This window comes from Dermochelys coriacea, chromosome 3 (assembly GCF_009764565.3).
Source record: "Dermochelys coriacea isolate rDerCor1 chromosome 3, rDerCor1.pri.v4, whole genome shotgun sequence".
Lineage (NCBI taxonomy): Eukaryota > Metazoa > Chordata > Testudines > Dermochelyidae > Dermochelys > Dermochelys coriacea.
In genome coordinates, this window is record NC_050070.1 from 104,504,947 (window position 1) to 104,531,712 (window position 26,766).

Here is a 26,766-nt window from a genome sequence, read left to right on the forward strand (position 1 = left end):
CTTCCAGGCTTGCCGCACGAAAGCGCTGGGAGGGAGGAGAAGCGGAGCAGCATTGCGCTCAGGGGAGGAGGTGGAGTGGAGGTAAGCTGGGAGAGTGGGGAGGGCCGCAGCAAATAACCCCTGGGCAGGGGGGGGGAGAGGAATCGCTCCCTGCCCCAGCTCACCTCCGCTCCACCGCCGCCGCCTCTCCCCCGAGCACGCCGCTGCTCTGCTTCTATCCCCTCCCTCCCAGGCTTGCCATAGGAAACAGCTGCCGGTGGGTTCAAACGAATTTGTACAAAAACCAAAACAAGTTTATATGGGGCCGGCCATTATTTCAGGGCCTAGGGGCGGCAAAATCATGAATCTGCCACTGAGCACATAGTATGAATATGGCATATTTGTTCTGTTATAAAAGCTTCTTCTGCATTCCTTGATAACGCCCTGACATGTTGGCAGCGTTGTCATAAGATTGACTTCTGCACTTTGAGAAATCTATTTTACAAACTTGGCACAGATACTGCATTATTTGATTTGCCATTTCTTCACCAGTGTGGCTTTTCAGATTGAAGAATGTTATAAATCGTTCAACTGGTTTTCCATCTGTGGGAGACACATATCTTAGTACAATACTCAATTGATCAATATGTAAAAGATCAGGGGTAGAATTGACAGATAAACTGAAGTACTCAGCAGTACTTATTTCATCCACAATAGCCGAATGAACTTTGTCACTCATTAGACCAATGAGTTCATCACATATTGTCTTGGATCAGTATGATGGGTTACCTTTGCCAGCATTCCCATATTTTGAGATATGGCCTGCTAAAAATGAGTCAAACTGAGCCACAAGCTCCAACAATCCCAAGGAATTTCCATTCTGCAATGATCCAAATGTGTCATTTGATCCCCAGAAAGGCAGACCAAGTTCAGCTAATGTTTGAATAACAGCTATAACACACTGCAAGACATGTTGCCAGTATTCACGCTCCCCTTTAATTTGTTCTTCCAATTTTTGTGTCAATCCAAAGCCCTGTCTTCGATTTAAATATGTCAACAATGAATCTCTGTGAGTAGTGCTATTTTCATGCTATTCAATTAAAACAGTATTCCGCCAGTCACTAAATCCATCTGCAGCAAACCGGGATGTTGAAGATTTATATGCAAAAAGTTTGCAAACAAAACAGTACACAGTCCCTGCTGACAGTGAATACAGTAGCCATTCTTGAGTGTATTGCTCACCATTCACTTTCATGCCAAAAAATATTTTTTGTGTTCAATATCTTATTTGCCATTGGTAAAACTCCAATGTGATTTCTCAAATGGCCTAGTGTGGTGCTGACAGTCATTTGGTCCACAATCTATCCAGTAAGCTACATCATCAGTACTGAAATCAACCCACATACCAAGTCTTTTCTCCTATTATTTACAGCATGAGCAGGTTCAGTCTCTGACACAGCCACACCTTCTAGAACAATGTCTGTTTTACCACCAGGGGTAGGATGATCAGTTACAGTCTCTGACACATCCACATGTTCTGGAATGGTGTTTGTTTCACCAATAGAAGAAGGGTTAGTCTCTGAAATACCTACGGGTTTTGGAACAATGTCTGTGCTACTGAGAGAAGATGTTGCTGCTTCTGATGAATTTGCTTTGAAAAATGACATCAGCTTTAGAAGATTTTGGAAAATTTCACTAGTTTTTTTTTCTTTTCTTCCGCCAGTTTACATTTCTGTGCTCCACTCAGTTGGTTACATTTCATCCTGCCCCTTATCTCAGTTATCTGAACTTAAAAAAAATATATATTATACAACACACACACAGTGTGTGTGTGTGTGTGTGTGTGTGTGTGTGTGTGTGTGTGTGTATACACATACACACACACACAAAATAGTGTATATATGTATATATATATGAAATAAAAAGAATCTAGTACATATAACTCAGAACAATATATCAATAATAAAATAAATTTATTGCAATATATGACAGGATCTGATTTCCTCGCATTATTTCGATCTACGTTAGTAGGACTCCCCCCTGATTTAGGTGGGGATAAGTAATAAAAAGAACACAGAAAAACGGGGAAAGAATGTAGTGGAGTGTAAAGAAGTCTAACAAAGTTCTGATTTTTCCCATGATGATTACTTCAATGCTTTTTTTGAAATATTAAATATCAATTTTTTTTAAAAAAAAAATCTTTTTTTGGTGCCGCCTGCTTTGCTGGTACCCTAAGCATGTGCTTAGTTTGCCTATTGGGTAATCCATCCCTGCCCCTACCCCATGCTGCAAAGGGAGGTGAAAAACTTCAGGGTCTCTGTCATTCTGACCTGTGGGAAAATTCCTTCCTGACCCCAAATATGGTATCCACCCAGTTAGACCCTGAGCACGTGGGTGAGACCCACCAACTCAAAACCCTCCTCATCTGGTGTCTGATCTCCGGCAGTTGAAGATATTTGCTAATAGCAGATGCAGATGGGCCATATGCCATTGAAGGCGATCTTATCATGCCATCCCCTCCATAAATTTATCAAGCTAAGTCTTGAGACAAGTTAGGCTTTTTGCTCCCAGCACTCACCTTGAAAAGCTGTTCCTGAACCTCACTCCTCTGATGGTTAGAAATCTTCATCTTTAGAAAGCCTAAGCTTGTTAATGGCCAGTTTACATCCATTTGTTCCTGTGCCAACATTAGCCCTTAATTTAAATAACTCCTCTCCGTCCCCGGTGTTCTCTCTCTATTAATACATCAGAGGGATAATCATATCCCCTCTCAGCTTTTGTTTTGTTAGGCTAAACAAACCAAGATCCTTGAGTCGCCTCTCGTAAGGCAAGTTCTCCATTCCTCTGATCATCCTAGCAGCCCTTCTCTGTACCTGTTCCAGTTTGAATTCATCTTTCTTAAACACTGGAAACTGCACACAGCAATTCCAGAGGCGGTCTCACCAGTGCCTTGTACAATGGTAATAACACTTCTCTATCTCTACTGGAAATACCTCACCTGATGTATCCTAGGATTGCTTTAGCCTTTTTCACAGCCACATCACATTGACATCTCATAGTCATCCCGTGTTCGACCTATACACCCACGCATTTCTCCTCCTCTGCCACTTCCAACTGGTAAATTCCCAACTTGTAGCTAAAATTCTTGTTGTTAGTCCCTAACTGCATGACTTTGCACTATAAAATTTCATCCTATTTCTATTTCCCCAGTTTTCAAGGTCATCCAAATCTTCATGTATGATATTCCACTTCTCCCCAACATGCGCAATACCTCCCAACTTTGTGTCATCTGCAAATGTTATTAACACTCTTCCACTTTTTGTGCCAAGGTCATTAATAAAAACGTTAAATTAGTTTGATCTTAAGACAGATACTTAAGGGTCTCCTCTAGTAACCTCCCTCCACCCTGACAGTTCACCTTTCAGTATGACCTGTTGTAGTCTTCCATTTAACCAGTTCCTTATCCACCTTTTGATTCATGTATTAATCCCCATCTTCTCCAGTTTCATGAATAATTTCCTTGCCAGTCATTGAGCTAGGGGAATACAAGGACCCCATAATGCCTGAGGTAGGCCACCATGATGGAGAAAACCTTGGTGAAGACCCTTGGAGCAGTGGTGAGTCCAAATGAAAGGACTCTGTATTGAAAATGGTGTAAGCTGATGGTGAACCTCAGGAACCATATGTCAGTCAGATGAATGTCTGTGAAAATAAGCATCCTGCATATCAAGAGCTGTAAATCACATGCCTTCTTCTAATGATGGGACGATTGCTGCTAATGTGACCATATGAAACTTGGGTTTGTGGCTGAAGCGATTATGATGGTGGAGGACCAGAATTGGCTTCCATCCACATTTCCTGACACCCAAAAAGGAAGAAGTTGAATAGAATCCCATCCCTCGGTATTCCAACTCTATTGCTCCTCTTTGCAGTAAGGAGTTCATCTCTAGGTCAGGATGCTGTTGCAAGAGGGGTCCCTGTGGAGGGATTGGGGAGTGGGCTCTGGATGAGGTACCATGATGAACTCTATCATATTACATTTAGCAAGCACTTGTCTATCGCTATTTGATTCCAGCCTGGTAAGAAGAGTGCTAGATCACCCTGGAAAGGAGTGGGGTGGTTGTATAGCAGTAGGCAAGGTGGTGATGGCTCTCTAGAGTTCCTCAGAAATCTCTCTCCTGTGGGGGTTATATCTGGAAGGAGGAAGGCTGTGAGAGTGGACCCTGAGGACGAGATCTTTGAGTCTTTTGATGCTTCCATGGTTGTTCATAAGGCCTCTGATGGAAAAATTGGGAGATTCTGTAATGCTGTGTGGGAGGTAGAATTTACATTTCGGCGTAGGTGCGTAAATACCCAAAGAACAAAGTGTAGCTCTTGAATAATTGAGGGTTTGAAGGGAATCATTCCCATTTTCTGTTTAAAAAGATGGGATTCATTGAAAGGGTGGTTTTCAGTGGTATTTTATATCTCCCTGGGAAAACCAGAAGAATGGAGCCACAATTCCCTCTGCATGACTACACCTGTAGCCAGAGAGCGTGATGAGGTATCTGCCACATCCACTGCTGATTGAAACGATGTCCTTGCTACTAATTTCCCCTTTTCTATTATTGCCTGGAAGTGGGCACAGTCTTCTTGTGGCAGTTTTTCAGCTAAGTCCTCCAGTTTGCTGTAATTCAGCAAATTGTATTTGGCAAATAATGTCTGATAATTTGAAACCCTGAATTGAAAACTGGCTGAGAAGATCTTGCAGCTCAAAAGGTCTAACTGTTTGCTCTCCTTATTGAATGCGGTGGAGCATGGGGTGCTGTTGTCTAGTCCATTTCATTGTCACCTGGACAGGTGAATTGGGAGGGAGGGTGAGAAAAGAAACTCAGCCTATTTAGCTGGTACTGAGTAGTATTTTTCTATCCTTGGGGGTATGCATACATGTGGCTGGCATATGTCAATCATTCTAGCTGGTTCAGGGATGGCATTGTTGATTGGCAGAGCAACTCTACATGGCAACCGATGAGCGAAGTATGTCCAGCAGCTTATGCTGAGTGTCTTAGATCAGCTCCAGGGGAATGTGCAGCTGCCACTCTATGCCGGAGATCTTGGCATTGGCAGTAGTCCTCAGGGGGTGGGGGAGATGCCCAAGCCACTGCCACATCAGGTGAGGACGATGGGAATCTTTCCTGCTTCAGTGGCACCATCGGAACCAGACTGGGCAGCTCTTCTTCTATCACTGGTTCCAAGCATCCACCTGAAGGCACCTGAGACAGGCAAAGTTTCCCTCACAGAACAGAGAACAGAACAGAAGTTTCCCTCACAGAACAGGGTTTTGAGGGTGGGTATTGGGGACAGGGTGCCCAATAGAGCCGAATGATGGATCCAGAGGTTGTAGCGGGCCGCATGGTGTGGGGAACCAGTGACTCCATGGCAACTGGAGTGGAGCATATTGCTATGATATAGAAGGCCTCCACTGATACTCATACGGATGGGAGGGGATGGACGGTCCCTGCCCCTCATCCAACTCCTCCAAAGACAAAAATCCGGAGACCAGTTCCATCGGTATTACCAGCAGAGCCGGTGGAACCAGGTACATCACAGGAACAGGGGGCAAGGGGTGCTTCAGCTTTGGCATGTCCTGAGCAGGAGATATAGTCTCTTGGAAATAGATGGTTCCAGAAGGTGTGAAGACTTCGGCTTTCCCACGGCAAACAATTCCTAGGGCTCTGGCCCCTTTTCTGACCTCCCTGGAGTGAAGAGTACTTTTTCTGTTCCTGGAATCGGTACAAGAGGGTCATCTTCCCAGAGTGGGTGGATTTCAAACTCTGAGGGATGCCGATGTTGATGGTGTGTGAGATTTGGTACCTGATACTGGTGGATCTGTCAGTTTGTGTGGTCTCTTTTTGTGTTTGTGTGTTTTAGAGCGCACTCCCTCCCCATGACTGGAATTCATCGAAGGAGCGTCCTCTTTGTTAGGTTTGGAGGAATAGTTACTGCCATGCTTATTTCAGAGAAGCAGCTGTGTTAGTCTGTATTCGTAAAAAGAAAAGGAGTACTTGTGGCACCTTACAGACTAACAAATTTATTTTAGCATCAGCTTTTGTGAGCTACAGCTCCGATAAAGTGAGCTGTAGCTCACGAAAGCTTATGCTCAAATAAATTTGTTAGTTTCTAAGGTGCCACAAGTACTCCTTTTCTTTTTGCCATGCTTATGTGCATGCTTCCTTACTTACTGACTAGGCCCCAGCGTGGGGTGAATAGTGGTGGTACTGCTGGTGCTGGACTCTGACTCTGTAGCCGGCAGCACACTCCTCCTGGCTGTCTCGGGCCGATGTACCGGTGGGTTGCCCGGCCTGGCTCCGAATGAGGTCTCATGGTGACTTCCAAGAGGTGCTTCCAGATGCAGAGAGCATCTGCTTCAAGGCGCCCGAGATGGGGAGATATGGGTATGGCTGGGGAAGGACTGGTAGATACTGCAGCTAGATTCAATTAGGCTTCTCCCAAGCAGTAGAGGCAGCGTTGATGTTCATTGCTGACTGAGAAGGAATATGGGCAGGAGGTGCAGATTTTAAAAGCCTGGAGTCTTCGGCATAGTCCAGTACCCACACATGGGTTGGGGGGAAGGAGGGGAGTGTTTACTCAGAAGCAAATCCCCCGAAGTCCCATTACTACTCCTAAAACTAATAAACTACTAAAAACTATATACAGTAAAATACTCTAAAATTAACTATGTAAAACTATATATTTTTAGAAGTGTGTCATACGCAAGAGGACACTAATAGTTCTGACCCAGACCATGCAGCAATGAGAAGGAACTGGAGATGTGATCAGCCTGCCTTGCTATTTCTTACCTCAGATGAAACCATGAGGTGAGCTATGGGCGCATGCGTGGATCAATGGACTATACTACTTTCAAATTCTCCAGCTCCGGACAAACGGTGTGCATACGAAAACCCTCAGTGGAATACAATAGGTACCATCACTTGAAGTAGTAGTAATAGTAGTAATGGTTCAAAAATGGAGAGACTATAAAGGAACATGTTAATTTACGGTATGAGCAGATGCTGGTGAGGAGAGATCTGTTACTCTATTTCCTCCTATATCTTTTGTGTTTACAGTGACATGTGGGCTTACCTCACTACAAATACATAATTACAGACAGGAGAGCAGACATCAACTTCGTGTTGGAATGAATGACCAACTACCATCCTTTGAAGGAATTGGAAGCACTTCTGTAGAAACAATCCTATCACTCCGTTCAACAAGCAAAAATAGACTATTTGGCAGCATAATAAATCTTCCTTATAATACAGTGTGACCTCTCAGAAGTTCTGTCAATATCTACTAGTCCAAAAACCACAGATGAGAGGCTAGGAATGCATGAGTTTATTTAGGGAATGCCCCACGAGGAGGTATCTCAGAATCTAAAGAATTGAAAGCAATCAGAATCAGCCTTTGACCTCAGGGTTTGAGAGCAGATCCTACTGATCAACAAGAAGAATCAATAAGCTCATTACAGCCTAGGGTGGATTTGGAGGACATAGCTGAGTCCTTGTGCAGGTATTCCATTGTTTCAGACCCTGAAAGGCCTGGTGGGTGGGTTCTGAGCATCTTCAAAGTGAAACTTGCATGCCATGTGGAAAAGGCAGGGGTTTCTAAAAATCTTGCTTCATTCCTTCAATTATAGTCCTGACAACAACATAACGGTGAAAGAAGGTAAATTAAAAATTCAAATTCTGAGATAGTTTAAGAAAAAAGCAAAATTAAATGTTTACTCCCTATAAATGAGAATGTTTTTCATATTTTATTAAACACACACACACACACACACACACACACACACAAGTATCCTTAAAATGACGTTTTGCCATTATCAGCAATTGTCTATAGATAACCTTCAGTTTCTCTCAGGGCTAAGGTTTAGTACACATGCTACACAGCAATGAAACATCACAACAATGAAAATTATATGGCTTGGTTTTTAAAACAGTGGCCTCTTCATGTGTAATGCTCTATAAGGAAATACACAACTTGCATTTTTCAAGCACTCACATAAAAGAGCAAATGGGTTTTACATATGAAAAGATCATCTTGGCACACCAATAAAACAATCCATAAAATGCATATACAGGTATTAGGGTTTGAAAAATGTGTGCACAGGCATGTGTGTGTACAAGGGACAGATGAAGCCCCTTTAAAACCAGGCCCCTATTGTAGGTGTACTTTGATGTTTGCCCAATTTCCAAAATGAAGGGCCAAATCCAGGGATCCAGCATGCAGCCCAAATGGTAGGTATCTTCATGTTAGGAAAAAGAGGAAAGAATGGAAAGAATCATCCCCCATACCAGTGTGACCACAGCCCTAATATACTTTGCCTCAAGAGGTGGAGGTGGAGGTGGTGGTGGTGGTGGTGGTAAGACTAGAGGGAGCCATGCAGAAATGCATCCTCTTCTCCCAACCACCTTATGCTCATTCCCGTGAAGGGAGTCCCCCTTAAAACCTGAACTTTATACTGTGCAGAGGGTGTGTACTCCATTGCAGAGCCCTTGGGCAGTGAAACTTCAAGGTTCCACTGCCAAGAGCAGCTGGATTTGTCTCAAAGCATTATCTTGAGAGCATTTCCTGCCTCATGGCTCTCTGTCTTTAGAAAATGTATAGTGGATCTATTTTCAAAGGACTAAAAGTAGTTAACAGGATCTCTCAGTTAAGAGCGAATTAAATTTGGTTCTTTTAGAATAGCATATAATTGAAAAAATAAGGGCATTTTCAGGCCAAATAAATTTTGGCAGATTAGTTCTACAATGCTACGTCATACCCTGATTTCGCAATTTACATCCATTGCTGCCAAACAGAGTAATGCTTCATTTAATCCGCACCCTTATATAATTTTGGCCGAGAGTACTTCCTTTACCCTGAAGGCACAGCAGTAATTATCCTAACATATACCAATTTCACATAAATATAAATGATGTTCTCTTGATAAAGTTTTTGGAATCTTCAAAGACTGCTGTTATTGTGCTCTGTATTTAGTGTAGTTTTCAGTCAAAGATTGTAATTAATATGCCTAGAAGTAACATGAAAAAGAACACATAATTGAGGAACGTGCATACCCTTGATCTCAGTATAAACAAATACAACAAGCTACACTGAGCTGAACTAGAAAATGCAAACTATTCTGACATTTATATTTACAACATCTAATCAATCAGCCAGAGGAAACTGAATAAGCAACTTTTTAAAACAGAATAAACAGATTGTTCTCATTAGTAAAGTAACAGACACAAAAATAATTAACTTTATTCTTATTATATGTCAAAACATTTTTGTGGTTAGATGAGTCTACTTATGACGATCTTAGGTTTTCAAATTAAATATTATATAATTCATTTTTACTATTCCTTTTATACATTGAAACACTTATAGTTATAATACTCCAGAGCTAGGGCCTGTATTCATGCCCTAGGCCTAGGTCAGATCCTGGACCCCAATATAGCTATTTTGTGCTGCTCCAGTGGCCACAGAGCAGGCTTATTTGTCTCCCTAGAGACTCTCGCTCTTGGTCATTCCCACTCATAGCCCCTGGGATCGGAGGCATGGCAGGAGAAGAGGGGCGTGGTCTGGGCATTTGTACAAACAAATTCTTGGGAGCCATTAAAGCTGGATATAATTCAGAGAATCTCAGAGGCTGCTCTAAATTACACCAGGAGCTGATCCAGCCCTCAGCAGCTTCAGTATCAGGGTAGCATAAACAGAGCTGGCTGCAGTTGAGGATTAAATCCAGGTGTTTAATTTCCCCTGAAATCAAGGAGAGTTTTGTACGTTTAGGGGATGGGGTGGGGTGTGTCTCTTTTCTCTTACTTTATTTCACATTTTTACTTCTCTCTCACTTTTCCTGTCAGGAAAAGAAGTAACACTTCAACAAAGAGCCTGATCTTCAGCTGACAATATTAGCCTTTTAATAAGTGCTTTTTGGCTCTCCTCAATTCTTTTTATAAAAACGTAAGAAAAAAAAGACCATATTTTTGGAAGACACACATCAAATTTCTTACCCAAATCCTTTTTGAATGTATAGTTTAAAGTGACTGAGTAGTATAGTTAAAATTAAAACCCAGTCTATGTAAAGAGTTGGACAAGGATATTATGTAAAATAGCTTGTAAATCAGGGGTAAAAAAGCAACTGGAGTAATATTAACAAAAGTATAGAGACTAAAAAGGAAACATATGCTTACTAACATAATGTGATTCCTTTCTAACTAGCCTCTCTGATATCAGGGCTGTATTTATTTATGTTTAAACTCTGAAAAGGAAGAATAGACAGAAAGACACCATGAAATCAAGTAGGGACTTCACCATTGCTACTGTTTTTATGTGGACGGTGCTCACACACTACAGAGATGGGTAGCAGTACAAAAAACTCTGAGAGGATAAAATCGTGAGAGCTGGCAACACTGCAGTAATCATCAAGGATTCTAAAATACATATTAGTTATGAATGGTAAGCATATTTGCATAGGTGTGGGATTTTGTAACAAAGCTTTTGCTTTCGCCTTCCCCCTACAAGAAAGAGAAAATTTGAGATTTGGTGGCTATTTAAATCAATGTAGATTCTGAATGTCCTTTTTTGGTATCCTATACATCTGTAAGATTTTGACATTACCGTTTATCTGAGACCATAATAAACATATATTTTTAAGTAGTCCATCAAATATAATGGAGGGTTTAACGACAATAGTCAGCTCTGCTAATATCTTCAGAGAGAAAGAAAGAGTTCTTTGAAGCTGCTTTCGCTTTCTTTAGTTGGAAAACCCCCTTGACTATCAGCTGTGTTAAATGAGAGAAACATTCTAATTGTTCTCATCTTTGCCAACATTTTTTTTTTTTAAATACAAGAACCATCACGTTCCTAACACAGATGTAATTTATTTTTAAGAGCAGGTTTAATCCATTGTTTTCAATTAAGTCAGTATTTTAGTGAAACTAGCTGGGCAGTATTTGCAGTCAAACAGTGAACTTTCGAAAACCAGTGTAAATTATTAGGCCAATTACTAATTGTAATAGACCGAATTTTGATGTTCTAATATAGTCTTTGCTCAGCAAACTCCTGAACTCAATGGAAGGTATAGAATTCAATGGGGGATACCCGAGAATCTCAAGATTGGGCCCATTTTTTATTTTTAAAATTGTGCTATAGACATAAAAGGTATTTTAGAGGTCAATAGGAAGGTGAAGTCTCTGTCCAGAGATGCTTACAATTTAAAATGAGATAGGTAAATAAAAACAATTAGGGAGTTAATTGTTCTCCAGGGAGTGAAAGTTTAAAAGCCGCGGGCATTGTTGTTTCTTTATTAGTTAGTTTTTATAAAGTAATGACCAAAATAATGGGGTAGCATGAAAGACAGTACAAAGATGAGAACATTATAAGGAAATGAAGGGTGTGATTAAGAGGGAAGGGCTGGGATAGTACAAAGTGCAGGAAGGTGGGATGAGATAATATCAACACTGAAATGTGCGGAGGAGCAGATTTGTGCAGAGTGAGGAAGGCAAGTAAAAGGAGTCTGCACTTGACTGCAAAAGGCAAGCATTAAAGAAGTCCTTTAAAGCTTTCATGGACATCTAGCATAGATCATGGAATCTCTCTCCTATTACTCAACAAAGAAATTCCATTTACTCTGCGCACAGCAAAGGCACAAGAACAATAAGGGGCTTTACTCCATTGCTACTCTGTGAATTTGGAGTTGAGGAAATTCCCTTCAATTCAGGCTACTTGCGCCTGGTGAGAACAGAATTTAGCCCCGAAAAAGCAGCTGCTTTAGTAGAGTGCATATCTTCTAGAGGCTCTTATAAAGAGTTTACCCTCAACATTTTGGAAAATGTGTTAAAGTGCATGAGTATTTTATTTATTTATTTTTTTTTTAAAAGATAATTCACAGGCCACTGGAATAGCCATCCATGAAAAAGTCAGAATTACTGTGCAACAGACCTTAGTCCCCCACGAGATTAGCATGATATGGCCAGATAAATCACATATCAGAGAACTTAATCTCACTGACAAACTATGGGGAAGGAAGAAAGTCACAGCTAAAGTACAGGACCAGGAGTCAGGAAATCTTTGTTCTATTTCCAGTGGTTCTCAAACTGTGGGTCTAGGACCCCAAAGTGAGTTGCAACCTCGTTTTAATGGGGTCACCAGGGCTGGCTTAGACTTGCTGGGGCCCAGGGCCGAAGACCTAGCCCCACTGCCTCCGACCAAAGCCCAAGGGCTTCAGCCCTGGGCAGTGGGGCTCAGGATATAGGCCCCTGGGCTTCGGCTTGCCCAGGCAGGGTGGTGGAGCTTAGGCAGGCTCAGGCTTCGGAACCCGCTTCTGGGGTTGTGTAGTAATTTTTGTTGTCAGAAGGGGGTAGCGGTGCAATGAAGTTTGAGAACCCCTGTTCTATTCCTATCTCTGACAAGCTTCCTGTTGAATGCAGGGAAATTGCTTAATCTCTCAGTGCCTCTGTTTCCCCATCTGTAAAATGGAATCATAGAATCAGAGGACTGGAAGGGACCTTGAGTGGTCATCTAGTCCAGTCTCCTACACTCATGGCAGGACTAAGTATTATCTAGACCAGTGGTTCCCAAACTTGTTCCGCCACTTGTGCAGGGAAAGCCCCTGGCGGGCTGGGCTGGTTTGTTTACCTGCTGCGTCCGCAGGTTCGGCCGATTGCGGCTCCCAGTGGCCACGTTTCACTGCTCCAGGCCAATCAGCTCGGCCCGCTAGGGGCTTTCCCTGCGGAAGTGGCGGAACAAGTTTGGGAACGACTGATCTAGACCACCCCTGACAGGTGACTGTCCAACCTGCTCTTAAAAATCCCCAGTGCTGGAGATTCCACCACATCCCTAGGCAATTTATTCCAGTGCTTAACCACCCTGACAGGAAGTTTTTCCTAATGTCCAACCTAAACCTCCCTTGCTGCAATTTAAGCCCATTGCTTCTTGTCTTAGTCTCAGAGGTTAAGAAGAACATCTGTTCTCCCTCCTCCTTGTAACAACCTTTTATGTACTTGAAAACAGTTATATCCCCGCTCAGTCTTCTCTTCTCCAGACTAAAGAAACCCAATTTTTTTCCCAGTCTTCTCTCAGAGGTCATGTTTTCCCCTTTAATAATGTTTGTTGTTCTTCTCTGGACTTTCTCCAATTTGTCCACATCTTTCCTGAAATGTGGTACCCAGAACTGGACACAATACTCCAATTGAGGCCTAATCAGCGAAGGCGTTGAGCGGAAGAATTACTTCTCATGTCTTGCTTATAATACTCCTGCTAATACATCCCAGAATGATGTTCGCTTTTTTTTTTGCAACAGTCTTACACTGCTGACTCATTTAGCTTGTGGTCCACTATGAGCCCCAGATCCCTTTCCGCAGTACTCCTTCCTAGGCAGTCATTTCCCATTTTGAATATGTGCAACTGATTGTTCCTTCCTAAGTGGAGTACTTTGCATTTGTCCTTATTGAATTTCATCCTATTTACTTCAGACCATTACTCCAGTTTGTCCCAATCATTTTGAATTATAACCCTTTTCTTCAAAGCATTTGCAACTCCTCACACCTAGGTATTGTCCGCAAACTTTATAAGTGTACTCTCTAAGCCATTATGTAAATCATTGATGAAGATATTGAACAGAACCAGACCCAGAACTGATCCCTGTGGGACCCTACTTGTTATGGGAATAAGAACATTTACTAACACCATATAGGAGTTGTGACATTTATTACATTAGTGTTTGTGAAGATCCACACATATTAAACGTTACTTAGGAGTCAAGTACATTACATTATATGTGAGGATAGAGGAGAGAAACTCTCTAATACTGTATTTGCTGGCTGATCAACAGATGGATTACCTTTTAATGGGACTTTTCTATCTGGCCCTATGACTATCATATCCATGATACAGGTAAGGGACAAAAGACCATAATCAAGGAAAGTCTCTAAAATGGTTACAAGGACAAAAATTACTATTATTATTATTGGTTTGAAATTTTTAGGAATGCACTGTCTGCATTGTTTAACCTAAGATATGACACTAATTGCTTCTTTTTCAATTGTTATGTACTGTTTAGGGAATATGGAGCAATTTCACAAATTTAGCAATAGACATTTCACAAATTTTTTAACAACATATGTGGAAGAAAGAGCTACTGCACAAAAGGAAATCCCCAATTAATGTAAAATAATGAAGAGAAGGAAAAAGTCTGAAGGAAAAAAAAACTGGCATGTACAAGAAAGGGATCTTTCCTCTTCATTTAAGAAATGTTCAGGAAGGTATGAACACAAGACAAGCTTATGTGAAATTGCTAATTGTCCAAGTTAGCTCTTACAGCAGTAGATTTAGTAAAGGAAAAGGTTTCAGAATGGAAGCTGTATCAGCAAAAAGAACAAGGAGTAGTTGTGGCACCTTAGAGACTAACAAATTTATATGAGCATAAGCTTTTGTGGGCTAAAACCCACTTCACCGGATGCATGCAGTGGAAAATACAGTAGGAAGATATATTTTAGCCCACGAAAGCTTATGCTCAAATAAATTTGTTAGTCTCCAAGGTGCCACAAGTACTCCTCGTTCTTAAAGGAAAAGGGATATTTCAGAAGGATAAACTGCGTTGAACAATATGTTCAGTGTCTTATGAACAAAGACTTGCCTTCAATGGTAGAAATATATATCCTTTCTGTGCATCTCATTGTTCTTACAGGAACATATTTACCGTGGCCAATTCAAGAATAGGCTTGTTAAGTTTTTGTACAAAAGAAGAATTTATGCAGCTTCTCAACATTTTGATAAAATATGAGATGATCTGTGTGATGGGGTATACAAACCCCACATGGGGCTGGAAAGGGCTAAAAGGACAGTACTGGGCCCAGGTAGCCCCATCCCTCTAGCCCTGCAGAGCATGCTCCAGCTGAAGACACGGTTGAAAATGGAACAACCCAGCTCAGAAGGGAGAGGTGGGAGAGAGAGACAGACCTACCCTGAAGGCTCCTGGCAAAAGGGGCCTAAGAAACCTCCCCGTGGGAACAGGACTGAGGCTGATCGGGGCTGATGGTTTGGCTTCTATTTCCTTTTTCTTATCTGGGACCAGAAGCTGAGGGAGAAAAGCAAAAGCAGGAAGTAACCCAGGAAGGGTAACTCAGAGGGCCCCCTCGGAGGCCCAATGCTGCTGACCCTCCTAGGGCTCTGGGTCAGAGCCCGGTGGAGTGGGCAGGCCCAGGCTCCCATACTACTGCCGTCACGACGGGGTGAGTGTTAACCACTAGGCTATCTAGCCCACAAGGAGCCTATTACAATATCACATACTCATGTTACTATATCCATGACACAGAATATGTGGTAGGGGTTACTGATTCTTGGTTAGTGTGATTTTTGGAGGAGAAGAGGGGAGGGAGACTAATGCATATTTTTATTCTTATCATGGCTTGTAAAAAGCTTCAGAGTGTCCTCCTTTGCCTCAGCTCCTGAATCTAAACAAACATGACATCAAGTATGGTAGCACTAGAAGCTCCATCATGCCAATTATTTCCAGAGCAATAATGTAAACACTACAAAAAACGGACATTCCGCACAGAAGGGTATTAGGGTTTGTGTCAGAAAAGGCTTAAGATGACCAAATGCATGTGGAAAAAAAGCTGAAATTGCTACATTTGGTTATTTGTGGCGTACATCTACTTCAAATTGCTAGGGGACATTTGGATAAAAAACTGTAGCAGTACTAGTTTCCTTTTTGCAGCAATAAAAAAAGAATATTCATAGCTACTTCTTCAAGATCTTGCAAGCTCAAGACAAATCCTTAGTATTACTTCCATTGTCACTAACCACAAGGTGGAACACCTAGCTGTTTTCTACTATTGGGAACAACTGGATGGTCTTCAAAGTAGAGATGGCTGCATGTGCCAATGCTGCAATTTGGTCTTCATCACAAAACATCAGAACAACATTACACAGATAGTATAACATACATTTACACTAACCAAATGCTTAAAAATAACTTTATCACTGTACTTAAGGATGTACTTAAGTGCTTTGTTGCACTGAGGTTATAGTGACCATCAGGAATTCTGCTTTGAGGATTACATCCCCACTGGCTCAAAAGGGAGAGTCCCCCTGAGTATTCTCAGTACTAAATTCAAATCTCATGAAGGTCTGTTTGTCAAGGAGTTCTGGTGGAAAGAGGAATATTGGAGGGGAAACAAGGACTAGGCCCTTGAGCAAACTTTTCATAGTCAATGAACACTAAGGATCCCTGTTATAAAAGGATGATTTGCTGCTCCAAATGCCAGATGAATTTGAGTAGCCAGAGTAGATCCCGACTTTTAAAAAGATACTACACAGTCAGGAATACAAGGTAATCAGGGAAACAGGTTTGATGAGCCTGTTGTAAGCTCATATCTCCATTTTAGTCCAAATTCCATAATATTCAAAACTAAAACTAAACTAGAAGTAAGAGCTACACTGAAAGACACCAGTATCTTTCTTCATACTTGCTAGCTGGTGATGAAAAATAAACTACATGAGTGAAACTTTTTCCTTATACTTCTATGAAAACAATTCTAGCAGAGCGCTACAAACATAGTAGTGCAGCTTAGAAACTGAAAATACAGCAAGTGGTGTCACTTAGGATTCTCACAAATTTTCTCATGGGAAACTCCATTTTGTCTATGCATCCCATAATCTTTCTAATGTGGTTTTTCCAGAAATCTTGATTTTTTGGTTGTTCCATTGTATATTTGAAAGATACTTTAGAAGCATATCTTCTGTAGTGTTGTTTGTATTTTCTCAGCTTTATTTGCCTCACAAAGAATGTTCCGCATTTAAGGAAGGTGCTGAAGCGTGGTCAGTTTTGGCAACAATGGGACTGTAAACAAACATGCATGCACAGTGGTAGCACACATTCATGGTTTATCATTCTATGTAAGAAGCCATTGTCAACACATTTATCTTGTGTTTCTGTCTAAAAGAAAATACAGGACTCTATAGTTTGGGAGCTATTATTTACTGAGTTAATTATAGCGTAGATTTAAAGTGTATGCTCATTTCCTTGAAAGGGCCATTCTATTAAATTTAAATGCATGTTCATACTGGGAGATGAAATATGAATAGTTACCGCTTTTATGAGATCTTCACACTTGCAAAGCTCTGAACAAATATTAATTAGCCTCACCATATACCTGTGAAGGAGGTAGTTATTGCTAAGGTACTGTTATCACTGTTTTACTGATAAGGAAACTGAAGCCCAGAAAGCTTAACTAACACAGTCAAAGTCACACTGCAAATCAGTGGCAGAGGCAAATTAGAACTTCATCTCCCAGTTCCTACACCTATGGTCAGTCCTTTAGCTCACACTAGAAAAAAGCATATCAATCAATATTCTGACTGGAAAATCTTTCTGATTCAAGCCATAATTATTAGTGCCTCTTTTTTAGCTAATTCTATATAATAACAGAACCCATTTATCTTTTTCTATCAAACTATATTATACATTTTTTTAAAAAGGTTCAATTTCCTGTTTCTATCTCATTATATGGTACTCTTTTTTTTCCTATCTCTTGCCCTCTCCCAAAGTTACAAAATAAAATCCTTTAAACGAACATACTTTGTGCCAGTACCTAGCACAACTGAACCACATTCTTGGTTAGTCCTTTAAACAGAATTAACAACAACTACCACCACCTAGCAGTTTCATATATCATTCTCACAGGCACTCCAAATAAACATCAAATATGCTGTTTTGCAATAAATTATTATTTTGATCACAATTGCAATTTGAAACCAAGATGTAAGAATTTCAGAAAATATACAATTCTTTTGCTTTTAGTCTTTTTTTCTGAAGGCTGTGGATTCATTTAAGCATTTTTTAAAAATACTGGTTTTATGCCTAATGATAGGGTTTGTATTAACAACCCTGTAAATAGTCCATTCCCAATTTGAAGACCAACTGTTTTTCTCTCTTTTTTCAACAATTACGCATTTTAAACTGTGATTGCTTATTTAATAGTGTTTGCTGTGTTTAAAGTACTTTGACACAAACACTGATAAAAACTAAGAAAATCTAGAGCTAACTCTTTTTGCTAAAAACTTAGCATAACAACAATAAGTATCTAACTGAAGAAAAAACAGTTTGAGGTAATGGTTTAAATATTGCATTGTATAAGCAATGGTACATATGACATCTTGACTACTACATGAAGTGCTGCATACTAAACTTGATTAATATAACAACAAAGGAAAAAAAGACTCATCAACTAAAACAGCATACATACATTAGAGACAGTAATCAAATTAGGAAAGACGCTCACCGTTTTGAGTAGTGAAAGGATACGGAGGAATCAGTGAAGTGCCCAGAGTACTTGGCAGCCTTAACTTGGAGTGTGGCGAGAGCAGTGATGGAGCCGGAAGCACGAGATTTGAGCTGGTCTGTAATAGGAAAGGCAAATCAGAGAGTAAGTTGTAATTTCCTGGGTTACTTACTGATGCAAGAACTGGATGAGAAGTATTTACTTGCCATAAATAATTATTAAATTCTAGATAGAATGAGCGTCACATTGAGGGCAAAAGAGCAATTTAAATTGTTTGCTTTTTTGGGGAAACATATTTGGGAACAGAAAGCTGAAAACCTATTGGTGGTTTGAAATGTAAATGAAAACTTAAATGCCTAACAAAAAATTGAGTAGTGAAAAACTGATAGAATAAAAATCCTCCACAATACAGAAAGAAATATAATATAATATAAAACAGTTTATATGGGTAATGCTCTTATTCATATTGGCCTATCATACTATTTGTATACTAGACCAAATTCAGATATGAAAAACAACACTTAATTTTAGTATTTTAAATTACATTGTGTCTAACGAGAGTACTTATGAGGAAAGGGTTAAAACTTAGTCACAGAGAAATTTATTCTTTGCAAATTGTGCAACATATTTAGACCAAAACACCAGGTACTTCCTTTATGAAGACTACACAAAAGCCATCTGCAGCACACATGCTTATTTCCATAATGACATAGATAACATAGCTGAAATCTGATTTGCTATAGAGGTTCTTTGCATACATGTAGTTACCACAAATACGAACCCTTCTCAAACTATTCCTAATGAGTTATCCTAGATAATACATATAAAATACATTAAGACAATTTGAGGCATTTACGTGATCAAACAAAACATTTTCTTATTAATTACATCTATTGTCACTGACTGCCTTTGATCATACTGTCAAACTGGTGGGAAAATATAGTCATAAAATATCTGCAACAAAATTCATTGAGTTACCTTTAAATAAAATCAGTGTAATTAGCTGAAATTGTTTTTTTCCCCAGTAACATATATAAAAAGAAAAACAAAAACCTAAGAAGTCTGTTATCAAGCACGTTCACGTAGGGTTTAATCCAAAGCCCACACAGGTCAATGGAAATCTTTCTTGTGACTTCTGTGGGTTTTAGATCAGGCCCTCAAACTTTAGTTGTGGAGAATAATTATGACATATTTAAGCCTACTTCTATTTTATTAGTCTCTAAATTCTATTTAAAGAAATGAAGCCAGTTATAAGAAAGGGCAAGCTTTCACAAGTAGTAGTGACATAAGCACTGGTTGTATAAATTACAATATATGTTCAACAATTCCCTAGACCTCGATCCTGAAAAAAAAAAATGTATGCATGAATTTAACTTTGGATTTGTCTATACAAACAATTAATTTGCAGCAAGCTGGGGTGTAAATGTATCTTGCACTAGCCTGCTGTGCACTAAGTGCCCATGAGGCAGGGACTATCTTTTATTATTTGTCTGTACAGCACCAATGAAAATGGGGCCCTGACTTGGCAACTACATACTACCGTAATAATAAATATTTTCCCAAACAGGCTAATTTGTTTTGCTCAGTTTCGGGTTAAGTGCAACACACAATGCAAAAAAATCAGACCAACCAATGAGCATTATCCAAGAATGCTAAAGCATCTGCATTTTTCTGCAGTATGAGAATTCAATTGTGTGTACATGTTAAGTAATACTCCTGAAATCTAAGCAGAATGAAGACAAGTTCTCCCCTCCTTACAACCCGACTTCTCTCCTACATACACATCTTCTTCTTCCAAATGAGCCATTTCCAATATCATGGATCTTTTTTCTAAACTTCATAAATATTTTGTAAATTCATAACCTAATGTGTGTAATAAATCACACAAACAAATAAAACTATTCAAAATTCAGACTTTCTATAATCCCTTTTTTGTACATCACAGGAAAAATTAGGAAAAATTGATTTAAAAATTTCAGGCATCAGAGATGTTTCAATAACCTGTCTCAGTTGTGGTGACCCTAAATGGAATTTTAAAGATGAAGTGACATATGTCACATGTAAATTTATTTCAGTACAGTATTTAATTCACTTCTCTTTTTAAATTCATGTTTCCTTCAGTATGCGCAACAACCTTAGTACATACCACACTGTATTGCTTTGAAATCCAGACCACAAGACTGAATTTATATTAGAGAAATACATTCTCCCTTTCAGTTTTTCTCTTAAGAAAAATGGCCCTTATTTAAAATACAAAAAAAACACAAAACAATTCATGCCTCCATTCATGTCCTCCCTCAAAAAACAAACAAACAAACAAACAAACAAAAAAACCCCACACCTTAAAGCAAGGCAATTTTTGTAAAGATTGACATTCTTTGTTAATTTAAAAGCTTTCATTTGAAAATAAATCTTACAGCAATGGTCCCAATTCTGCAACTGACTCCATGTGGGAAGACCCCCTACACAGAGCCCCCAGAAGTCAACAGAGCTCTATGCAGGCATAAGAGCTCCCCACATGAAGTAACTGCATAATCAGAGCCTGCATTTTCTTCCACGCCATTAGGTTTTGATGTTATTTTAAATCCCTTTTTAAAAACTTATTAAATAGTGAAGAACAGCACTACAAAAGGGCTAGAGAAGTCAAATGTGGATACACTATAATGACTTTTTTAATTAGTGTTGTTTCAAATTTGAAGTATGAATGTGTTAATAAAATATATTTTAAAAAGCACATTAATACTTATCTATTTTCTCTACTTTTTCCGATAGACAAACATGTAATAATACCTATGGAACAAATAGAGTGAAGCAATCGCTATTTTTGAAATGCATGCTGTGGGAAGGAATTGCTAAATACCTTTATAACCACAAGTAAGGTTGGCTAAGATAACCAACACCAATCTACTAATTTTTCATAACACACTTTGCTTGCTTCATGCAAAAACCACAGCTTTATCAAAGACACAGTTTACTACCACCCCTGAGTTGAGTAAAGCTAAAAGTTATAAAACTCAGTTTTTGCAGAGGTAAAAAGAAACCCACAATAATTTTTGCCAAGTTTAAACAATGCTACTTTGCATTCTCTTTTGTGTGTTAGGGCAGCTCTATGCAAATTATGCAAATATACATTTTTAATGGTACTAGTTTTCATGTTAAAAAAAGTGAACTGCATGTGGCAAAAAGAAAAAATACTGCAAGATTTGACAATTTCTTTTTTTCCCTGACAACTCAGTTTTATGAACTTTGCAACTGATAAATTAAAATTTACATATGTACTTGCAAGTCAAATTAAGTTGGCCAGGTCTGTTTTATTTTTTATCCATTTAGGTTTTCTTTCCAGGTTTTGTGCCTTTAGGACACTATTTTTAAAGAAGACTTTTAAAGTAGTTTTTAAATCATGATTTTGTGGGTCTAAGAAGTTGACAATGCAATCAAGTAAAAAAAATTTTTTACCATTTATTTTGTTCAATAGTAGAATTGATCCATATGCAATAACACTTCAGTATAAATAAAAATATACTGCCACAATTTTTATGTGAATTCTGAATCTCAAGTTTACATCTGATATACAATTTTTTTTATTATTTGTATTACAGCAGCACATAGTGTCCTCAGCTGAGATCAGGGTTCCATTGTATTAGGCATTGTACAAACACACAGTAAGAGCCAGTCCTTGCCTCGAAAAGCTTCCAGTCTAAGTAGGCAAGACAGACATAAGGTGGGTGAAATGAAGTATCTTCCCTGGTATACAGATCAGGCTCTGAGATAAAGAAAGATCACATGACTTTCCTAAAATCACACAGGAAGTTTATGGTAGAACCAGGAACTGAATAAATCTCTCTCAAGTTCCAGTTCAATGCCTGAATATCAAGGCCATTTCTCCTCTATGTTCTGTTTAAACATAAACATTTCTATAACCATCTGAACTAACAGGCTTCTTCCTTGGAGCCATAAGAACATGTGATTCCCTTTATGGGGCATACAGAGAAACAATGATCTTTCTTGGATGAGGTTTAAGACAGATGTTGTTTCTACATAATAAAATGCAGAGGTACTGCCATTTTAATGGGATTGCTCAATGCCATCACCAACAGCAGTGGGAAGTATATTTGTCTTGCTTAATAAAGGCTATGAGGATTATGTGACCTTTGTCTCTCCAGAGGTTGGCAATTTTTCTTCCAATTGAAGGGTATATGGGGGAAAGTACATTACATTTTCTTCACCAATTACGGGACAAAGCTTCCATTGGCTCCAGTTCAGTTTCTTGCAATGAGATATGGCAAACAGAGCATTCAAAGTTCTGTCCCACTTGAACATCTCAATCCAGAGGAGTTTTTGTTTTTAACTGACTCAGTGAACCTTTCCTGTGATTGCATTTCCCCTCCTAACTGATGGGATATGGTGCTCTTGCATACCTCAGGGACTTCCAGACAAATAATGCAAAACCCTGTTCCTGGTTCCTCCCTACCTGTTGACAGAAAACATTGTGGCATGATTGTCTGTTTTAATTTAAATAGATTTTCAGGAAACCACACAAAAGCCTGAAATGCATACACAAAACCCTCTTCCTCCAAGACATTTATTTGGCACCTCCATTTTCCCCCACATATAAAAATCCCTCTGAGTGTCCTAAGCCAGACCAAACAGCTTAATAGTGGTTATGTTAAAACAAAAACAGGATGACATTTTTGTGAAATTCAATTAGAAATCAGTTTAAGCTAAACCAATATAAGTCAGTATCCACACAAGAGTCTGTATTGGTTTAATTAAATTGGTTTACAAAAATCACATTTTCAGTTAAACCAGTGCAACTTTCTTATGTAGACAAGGCCTAAATTGCCTTTTCTGCTGATTCATTACAAGGCAGCTTGGAATTGGAAGAAAGTTAAAATAAACTACCCAGATTCACACAGAATGAGCTACACATTCCATTTTTGGATGCAAAATATGCAAGATTCTTTCTAGTGGGTTGTTTTGGTTTTTACTTTAATGGGAGGTAATCATTTCAGGTTGTTTCTTTTGTTTCAAGTGAATGTATAAACACTAAAAGAAAACTGTGAAACAGCGTTACCAAAATCTGTAAACATTTTCAATCTCATCTGCTCTTCCTTTACTTTTAATCTATAGCACCTTCAGCATCTGGGTGGGCCATGACCAAATTCACACATGGACTCTGCAGCAGGAATGGATGGAATCGAGTGGCATGAGATGCCCACAATCTTTCTTTACATCAGGGGGCTAACAAGTGCCTAGTGCAGCCCCAATAAAATAAAAAACAACAAGTGGGTAGCATTGGCCAGGGGCACAGCTAAGGTACTAATTCAATCCACTTCCTAGCCATCTCCTGTAGGGAGAGTTCCCATGGGCTCATATTGTAGATTAAAACTGCCCTCCCCCAACAGAAACACCACTGCTTTCCCTCCCATGGGAAACTTTCCCCACAGCCAGATGACATGCAGATATAATTTGTTCCTCCTTGCACCTGCAAGAGTGACTCTGGCCCCTCTGCTTTAAATATGACAATCAAAAATAGCCTTTTTCAGATGCCACAGTTCACTTTGTTCAGGAGAGAGAAAAACAATGAAAAACTTTTCTTTGTTAATCTTGTACAAACATGTTCATGGAGAAACAAGAAAGACGACAAACAAACACAGAAATAAAATGACAATACCAATCTGTAATATGCATTGATTAGTGAGGTTGTCCTCAAAGACAGAAATATTCCTTGGATCTTCTTTAGTAAAATATCAGTACTTATGTGGGTTACAGGACTATGCTAGAGTATGGCACTACTGCAATACATTCCTCACAGTGAGGTAACCTTGACTTAAACACAAAGCACAGAGAGAAAGAAATAATAAGGCAACAAAAAGGAACAAGAACTCAAACAAGCTTATGGATTTATAGCAATGAGACAAAATCTCTAGTTACAGTACTTAGTTCTAACTTATAATGAATTAAAATTCTGCTCGTATAATAGTGTCACAAAGGCTAAATACAAACAGGAACCAGTTAGGCTACACTCAAACACCAAAGAGCTTCCTTTCTTCTTCATGGCTCTAATCCTACAAGTGAATCCACATGGGTCAACTGAGCTCTATAGGGGTGCCAGGGAACGCCCATGCAGATTAAATTCCAGATTCAGGACCCATATGCATAACTCCTGTTGATAATGGGAGTTAGGCGATCCTGCAAGGGGAATACAACTCCTTGGAAACTATTTTGACATTACAAAAACACCATGGTAATAGTGGAGGAAGAGTTGCTTAATGGCTAGAGCACCAAAATGGGAGTCAGGAATTCTGGATTTTGTTATCAGCTCTGATACTGACTCACTGTTTGAGTCTGGCTAGGTCACATATCTGTGCCCCAGTTTCTCCATTTCCAAAGTAATAATGTTTTTCTACCTCTCAAATTTGCTTTCATAAGCTTTAAAACAACATTTATTGATGTGTGTAAGGCACTTGAAAATGCACATATAAAATATTTTGTTTAAGTGCAAGTTATTAATTATTAATAATTATAGGAAAAACAGTTTAGACTTCAAGGGCCTGATTTTCAGGAAGATGAGACTCAAAGTTCCCTCACTTTCTGCATACACATAGAAATTGTTAATTAAATTGCTTTTGGATGGAGATTTTCATAAGACAAAAACGACAGGAAAAGCGGAAATTTGGTCAGCTCTTTGCTAATATGGTTAACCAAATATAAGAGCAATTTATAATCCTGCCCCTGCTGTGGGTGGTAAAGTATCTTGGAGTTAAAGCTGGACATAATTAACTGGCAAGAAAAATAACTACATAAACATTTCCAATAAGCCTCTCTTTTATTACACACTATTTCTTTAGGAAATGTAATGGAAAATTCTGGTAAAGCATGCTTATACTGTTAAATATTTTACTGATCAACAGGTTTTAATAATTTTTCAAGCATTTTATGTTAGTGATCATGTTTTACGCAATGTTGACTGCTCAACACTATTTACTGGCAAATGGAGGCAATAAGGTTTATATGAAGTATATACTGCTTTGCTTTGCGTTTTAGGATTCAGAGCCCAAAGCCCTTACAATGTGGCTCATACAACATAGCCTTACAATATTATTCTTTGGGCAGCTTGGTCAAAAGTTATCATCTGAATAGAATTTCCTAGCAAAAGTAATGCCATTTGTATTCTAGAAAGAAAACTGTCTGCCTCAAAGCAAGTAACATTTTCAAAAGCCTAAGGAACCTAAATCCCATTGACTTTCAGTTAGCCTGCAAAATGTGGTATCTCAAACAAATACCTGCATATGCCTCTATCTATTTCTTTATATCATGCCTTTCCAAGGTATCCAAACACCAATAAAACCCTCAAAACAACACCTATGCCATATAGTTGGACACATGGCAACTAAGGCAGACAGACTTTAAAGGAGGAGGTATAGGACAAGAAGCTCCAATATATTTTATTAAAAACACTTAATATTTCTAACAAAAATGTTTATAAGTACAGTGTGGTGTAATTTAAAGGTTTTAGTGGTACTTGTTTAGAATTACCTGCACCACCCACTACGAGTAATGTAGCCATCCCCAACGCAGATCAATATAACTTTTATATGGTGACACATATTCCCTAGATTTTATGGCCAGAATGGGCTGCTGTGATCTCCTGACCTCCTGCATTGTGCAGATCCTACAACTTCCCTTAAACAATTCCTGTTTGAACTAGAACATATCTTGTAGAAAAAAAATCCAACCCTGATTTCAAAATTGCCAGTTACAGAAAATCCACCACAACTCTTGGTAAATTGTTCAATGACTAATTACCCTTACTGTTAAAAACATATACCTTATTTCCAATCTGAATTTGTCAAGCATCAATTTTCAACCATTGGGTTGTGTTATACCTTTTTCTGCTAGATTAAGGAGCCTATTATCAATATTTTGTTCCCCATGTAGGTACTTACAGACTGTGATCAAGTTACCTGCAACGTTCTCCTTGTCACAATGAACAGATTGAAGTCCTTGAGTCTCTCACTTAAGGCATGTTTTCTAACCCTTTAACCATTCTTGTGGCTCTTCTCTGAACCTTCTCCAATTTATCAAAATCCTCCTTGAATTGTGGACACCAGAACTGGACACAGTATTCCAGCAGCAGTCGCACCAGTGCCAAATACAGAGGTGATGACTATCACCTGGTTAAGGGGCCATTCTTGTCAGGAAAGAAGTTTGTGAGCGAGAAGTGTACATGTTGGTAAATAAACAGCTGGAAGTTCCCATCCCACAGACTGTCTCCTGAAACTCAGATGATGATGATTTTTCAAAGAGGAAAATAACTATAAGAAGTGAGAACAGAGGACCCAAATCATCTCTTCCCTTTCTCTCTGCCCACAACATCCACAATGCCTGAAGGACAAGGTAAGCAGCACGGGACTGGGGGAGAGGTTTTTGCTAAAAGGCATCCAGACAGTAAGACTGCAAAAAACAAAACAAA

General features: G+C 39.2%; 1 protein-coding gene across 12 annotated transcripts in view; it reads right to left on the reverse strand.

Moving 5' to 3' along the window:
* Positions 1-26,766, reverse strand: part of AHI1 (Abelson helper integration site 1) — a 180,989-nt gene that overhangs the window by 76,266 nt on the left and 77,957 nt on the right. For 11 of the 12 annotated variants that reach the window (XM_043511021.1, XM_043511019.1, XM_038394768.2 and 8 more), the window contains one exon: positions 18,291-18,408. In XM_043511021.1, coding sequence (XP_043366956.1) covers positions 18,291-18,408 — 118 coding nt within the window. Of the gene's footprint in view, positions 1-1,935; positions 7,657-18,290; positions 18,409-26,766 lie in introns of those variants that run through there. The other variant, XM_038394777.2, reaches the window with a different exon arrangement.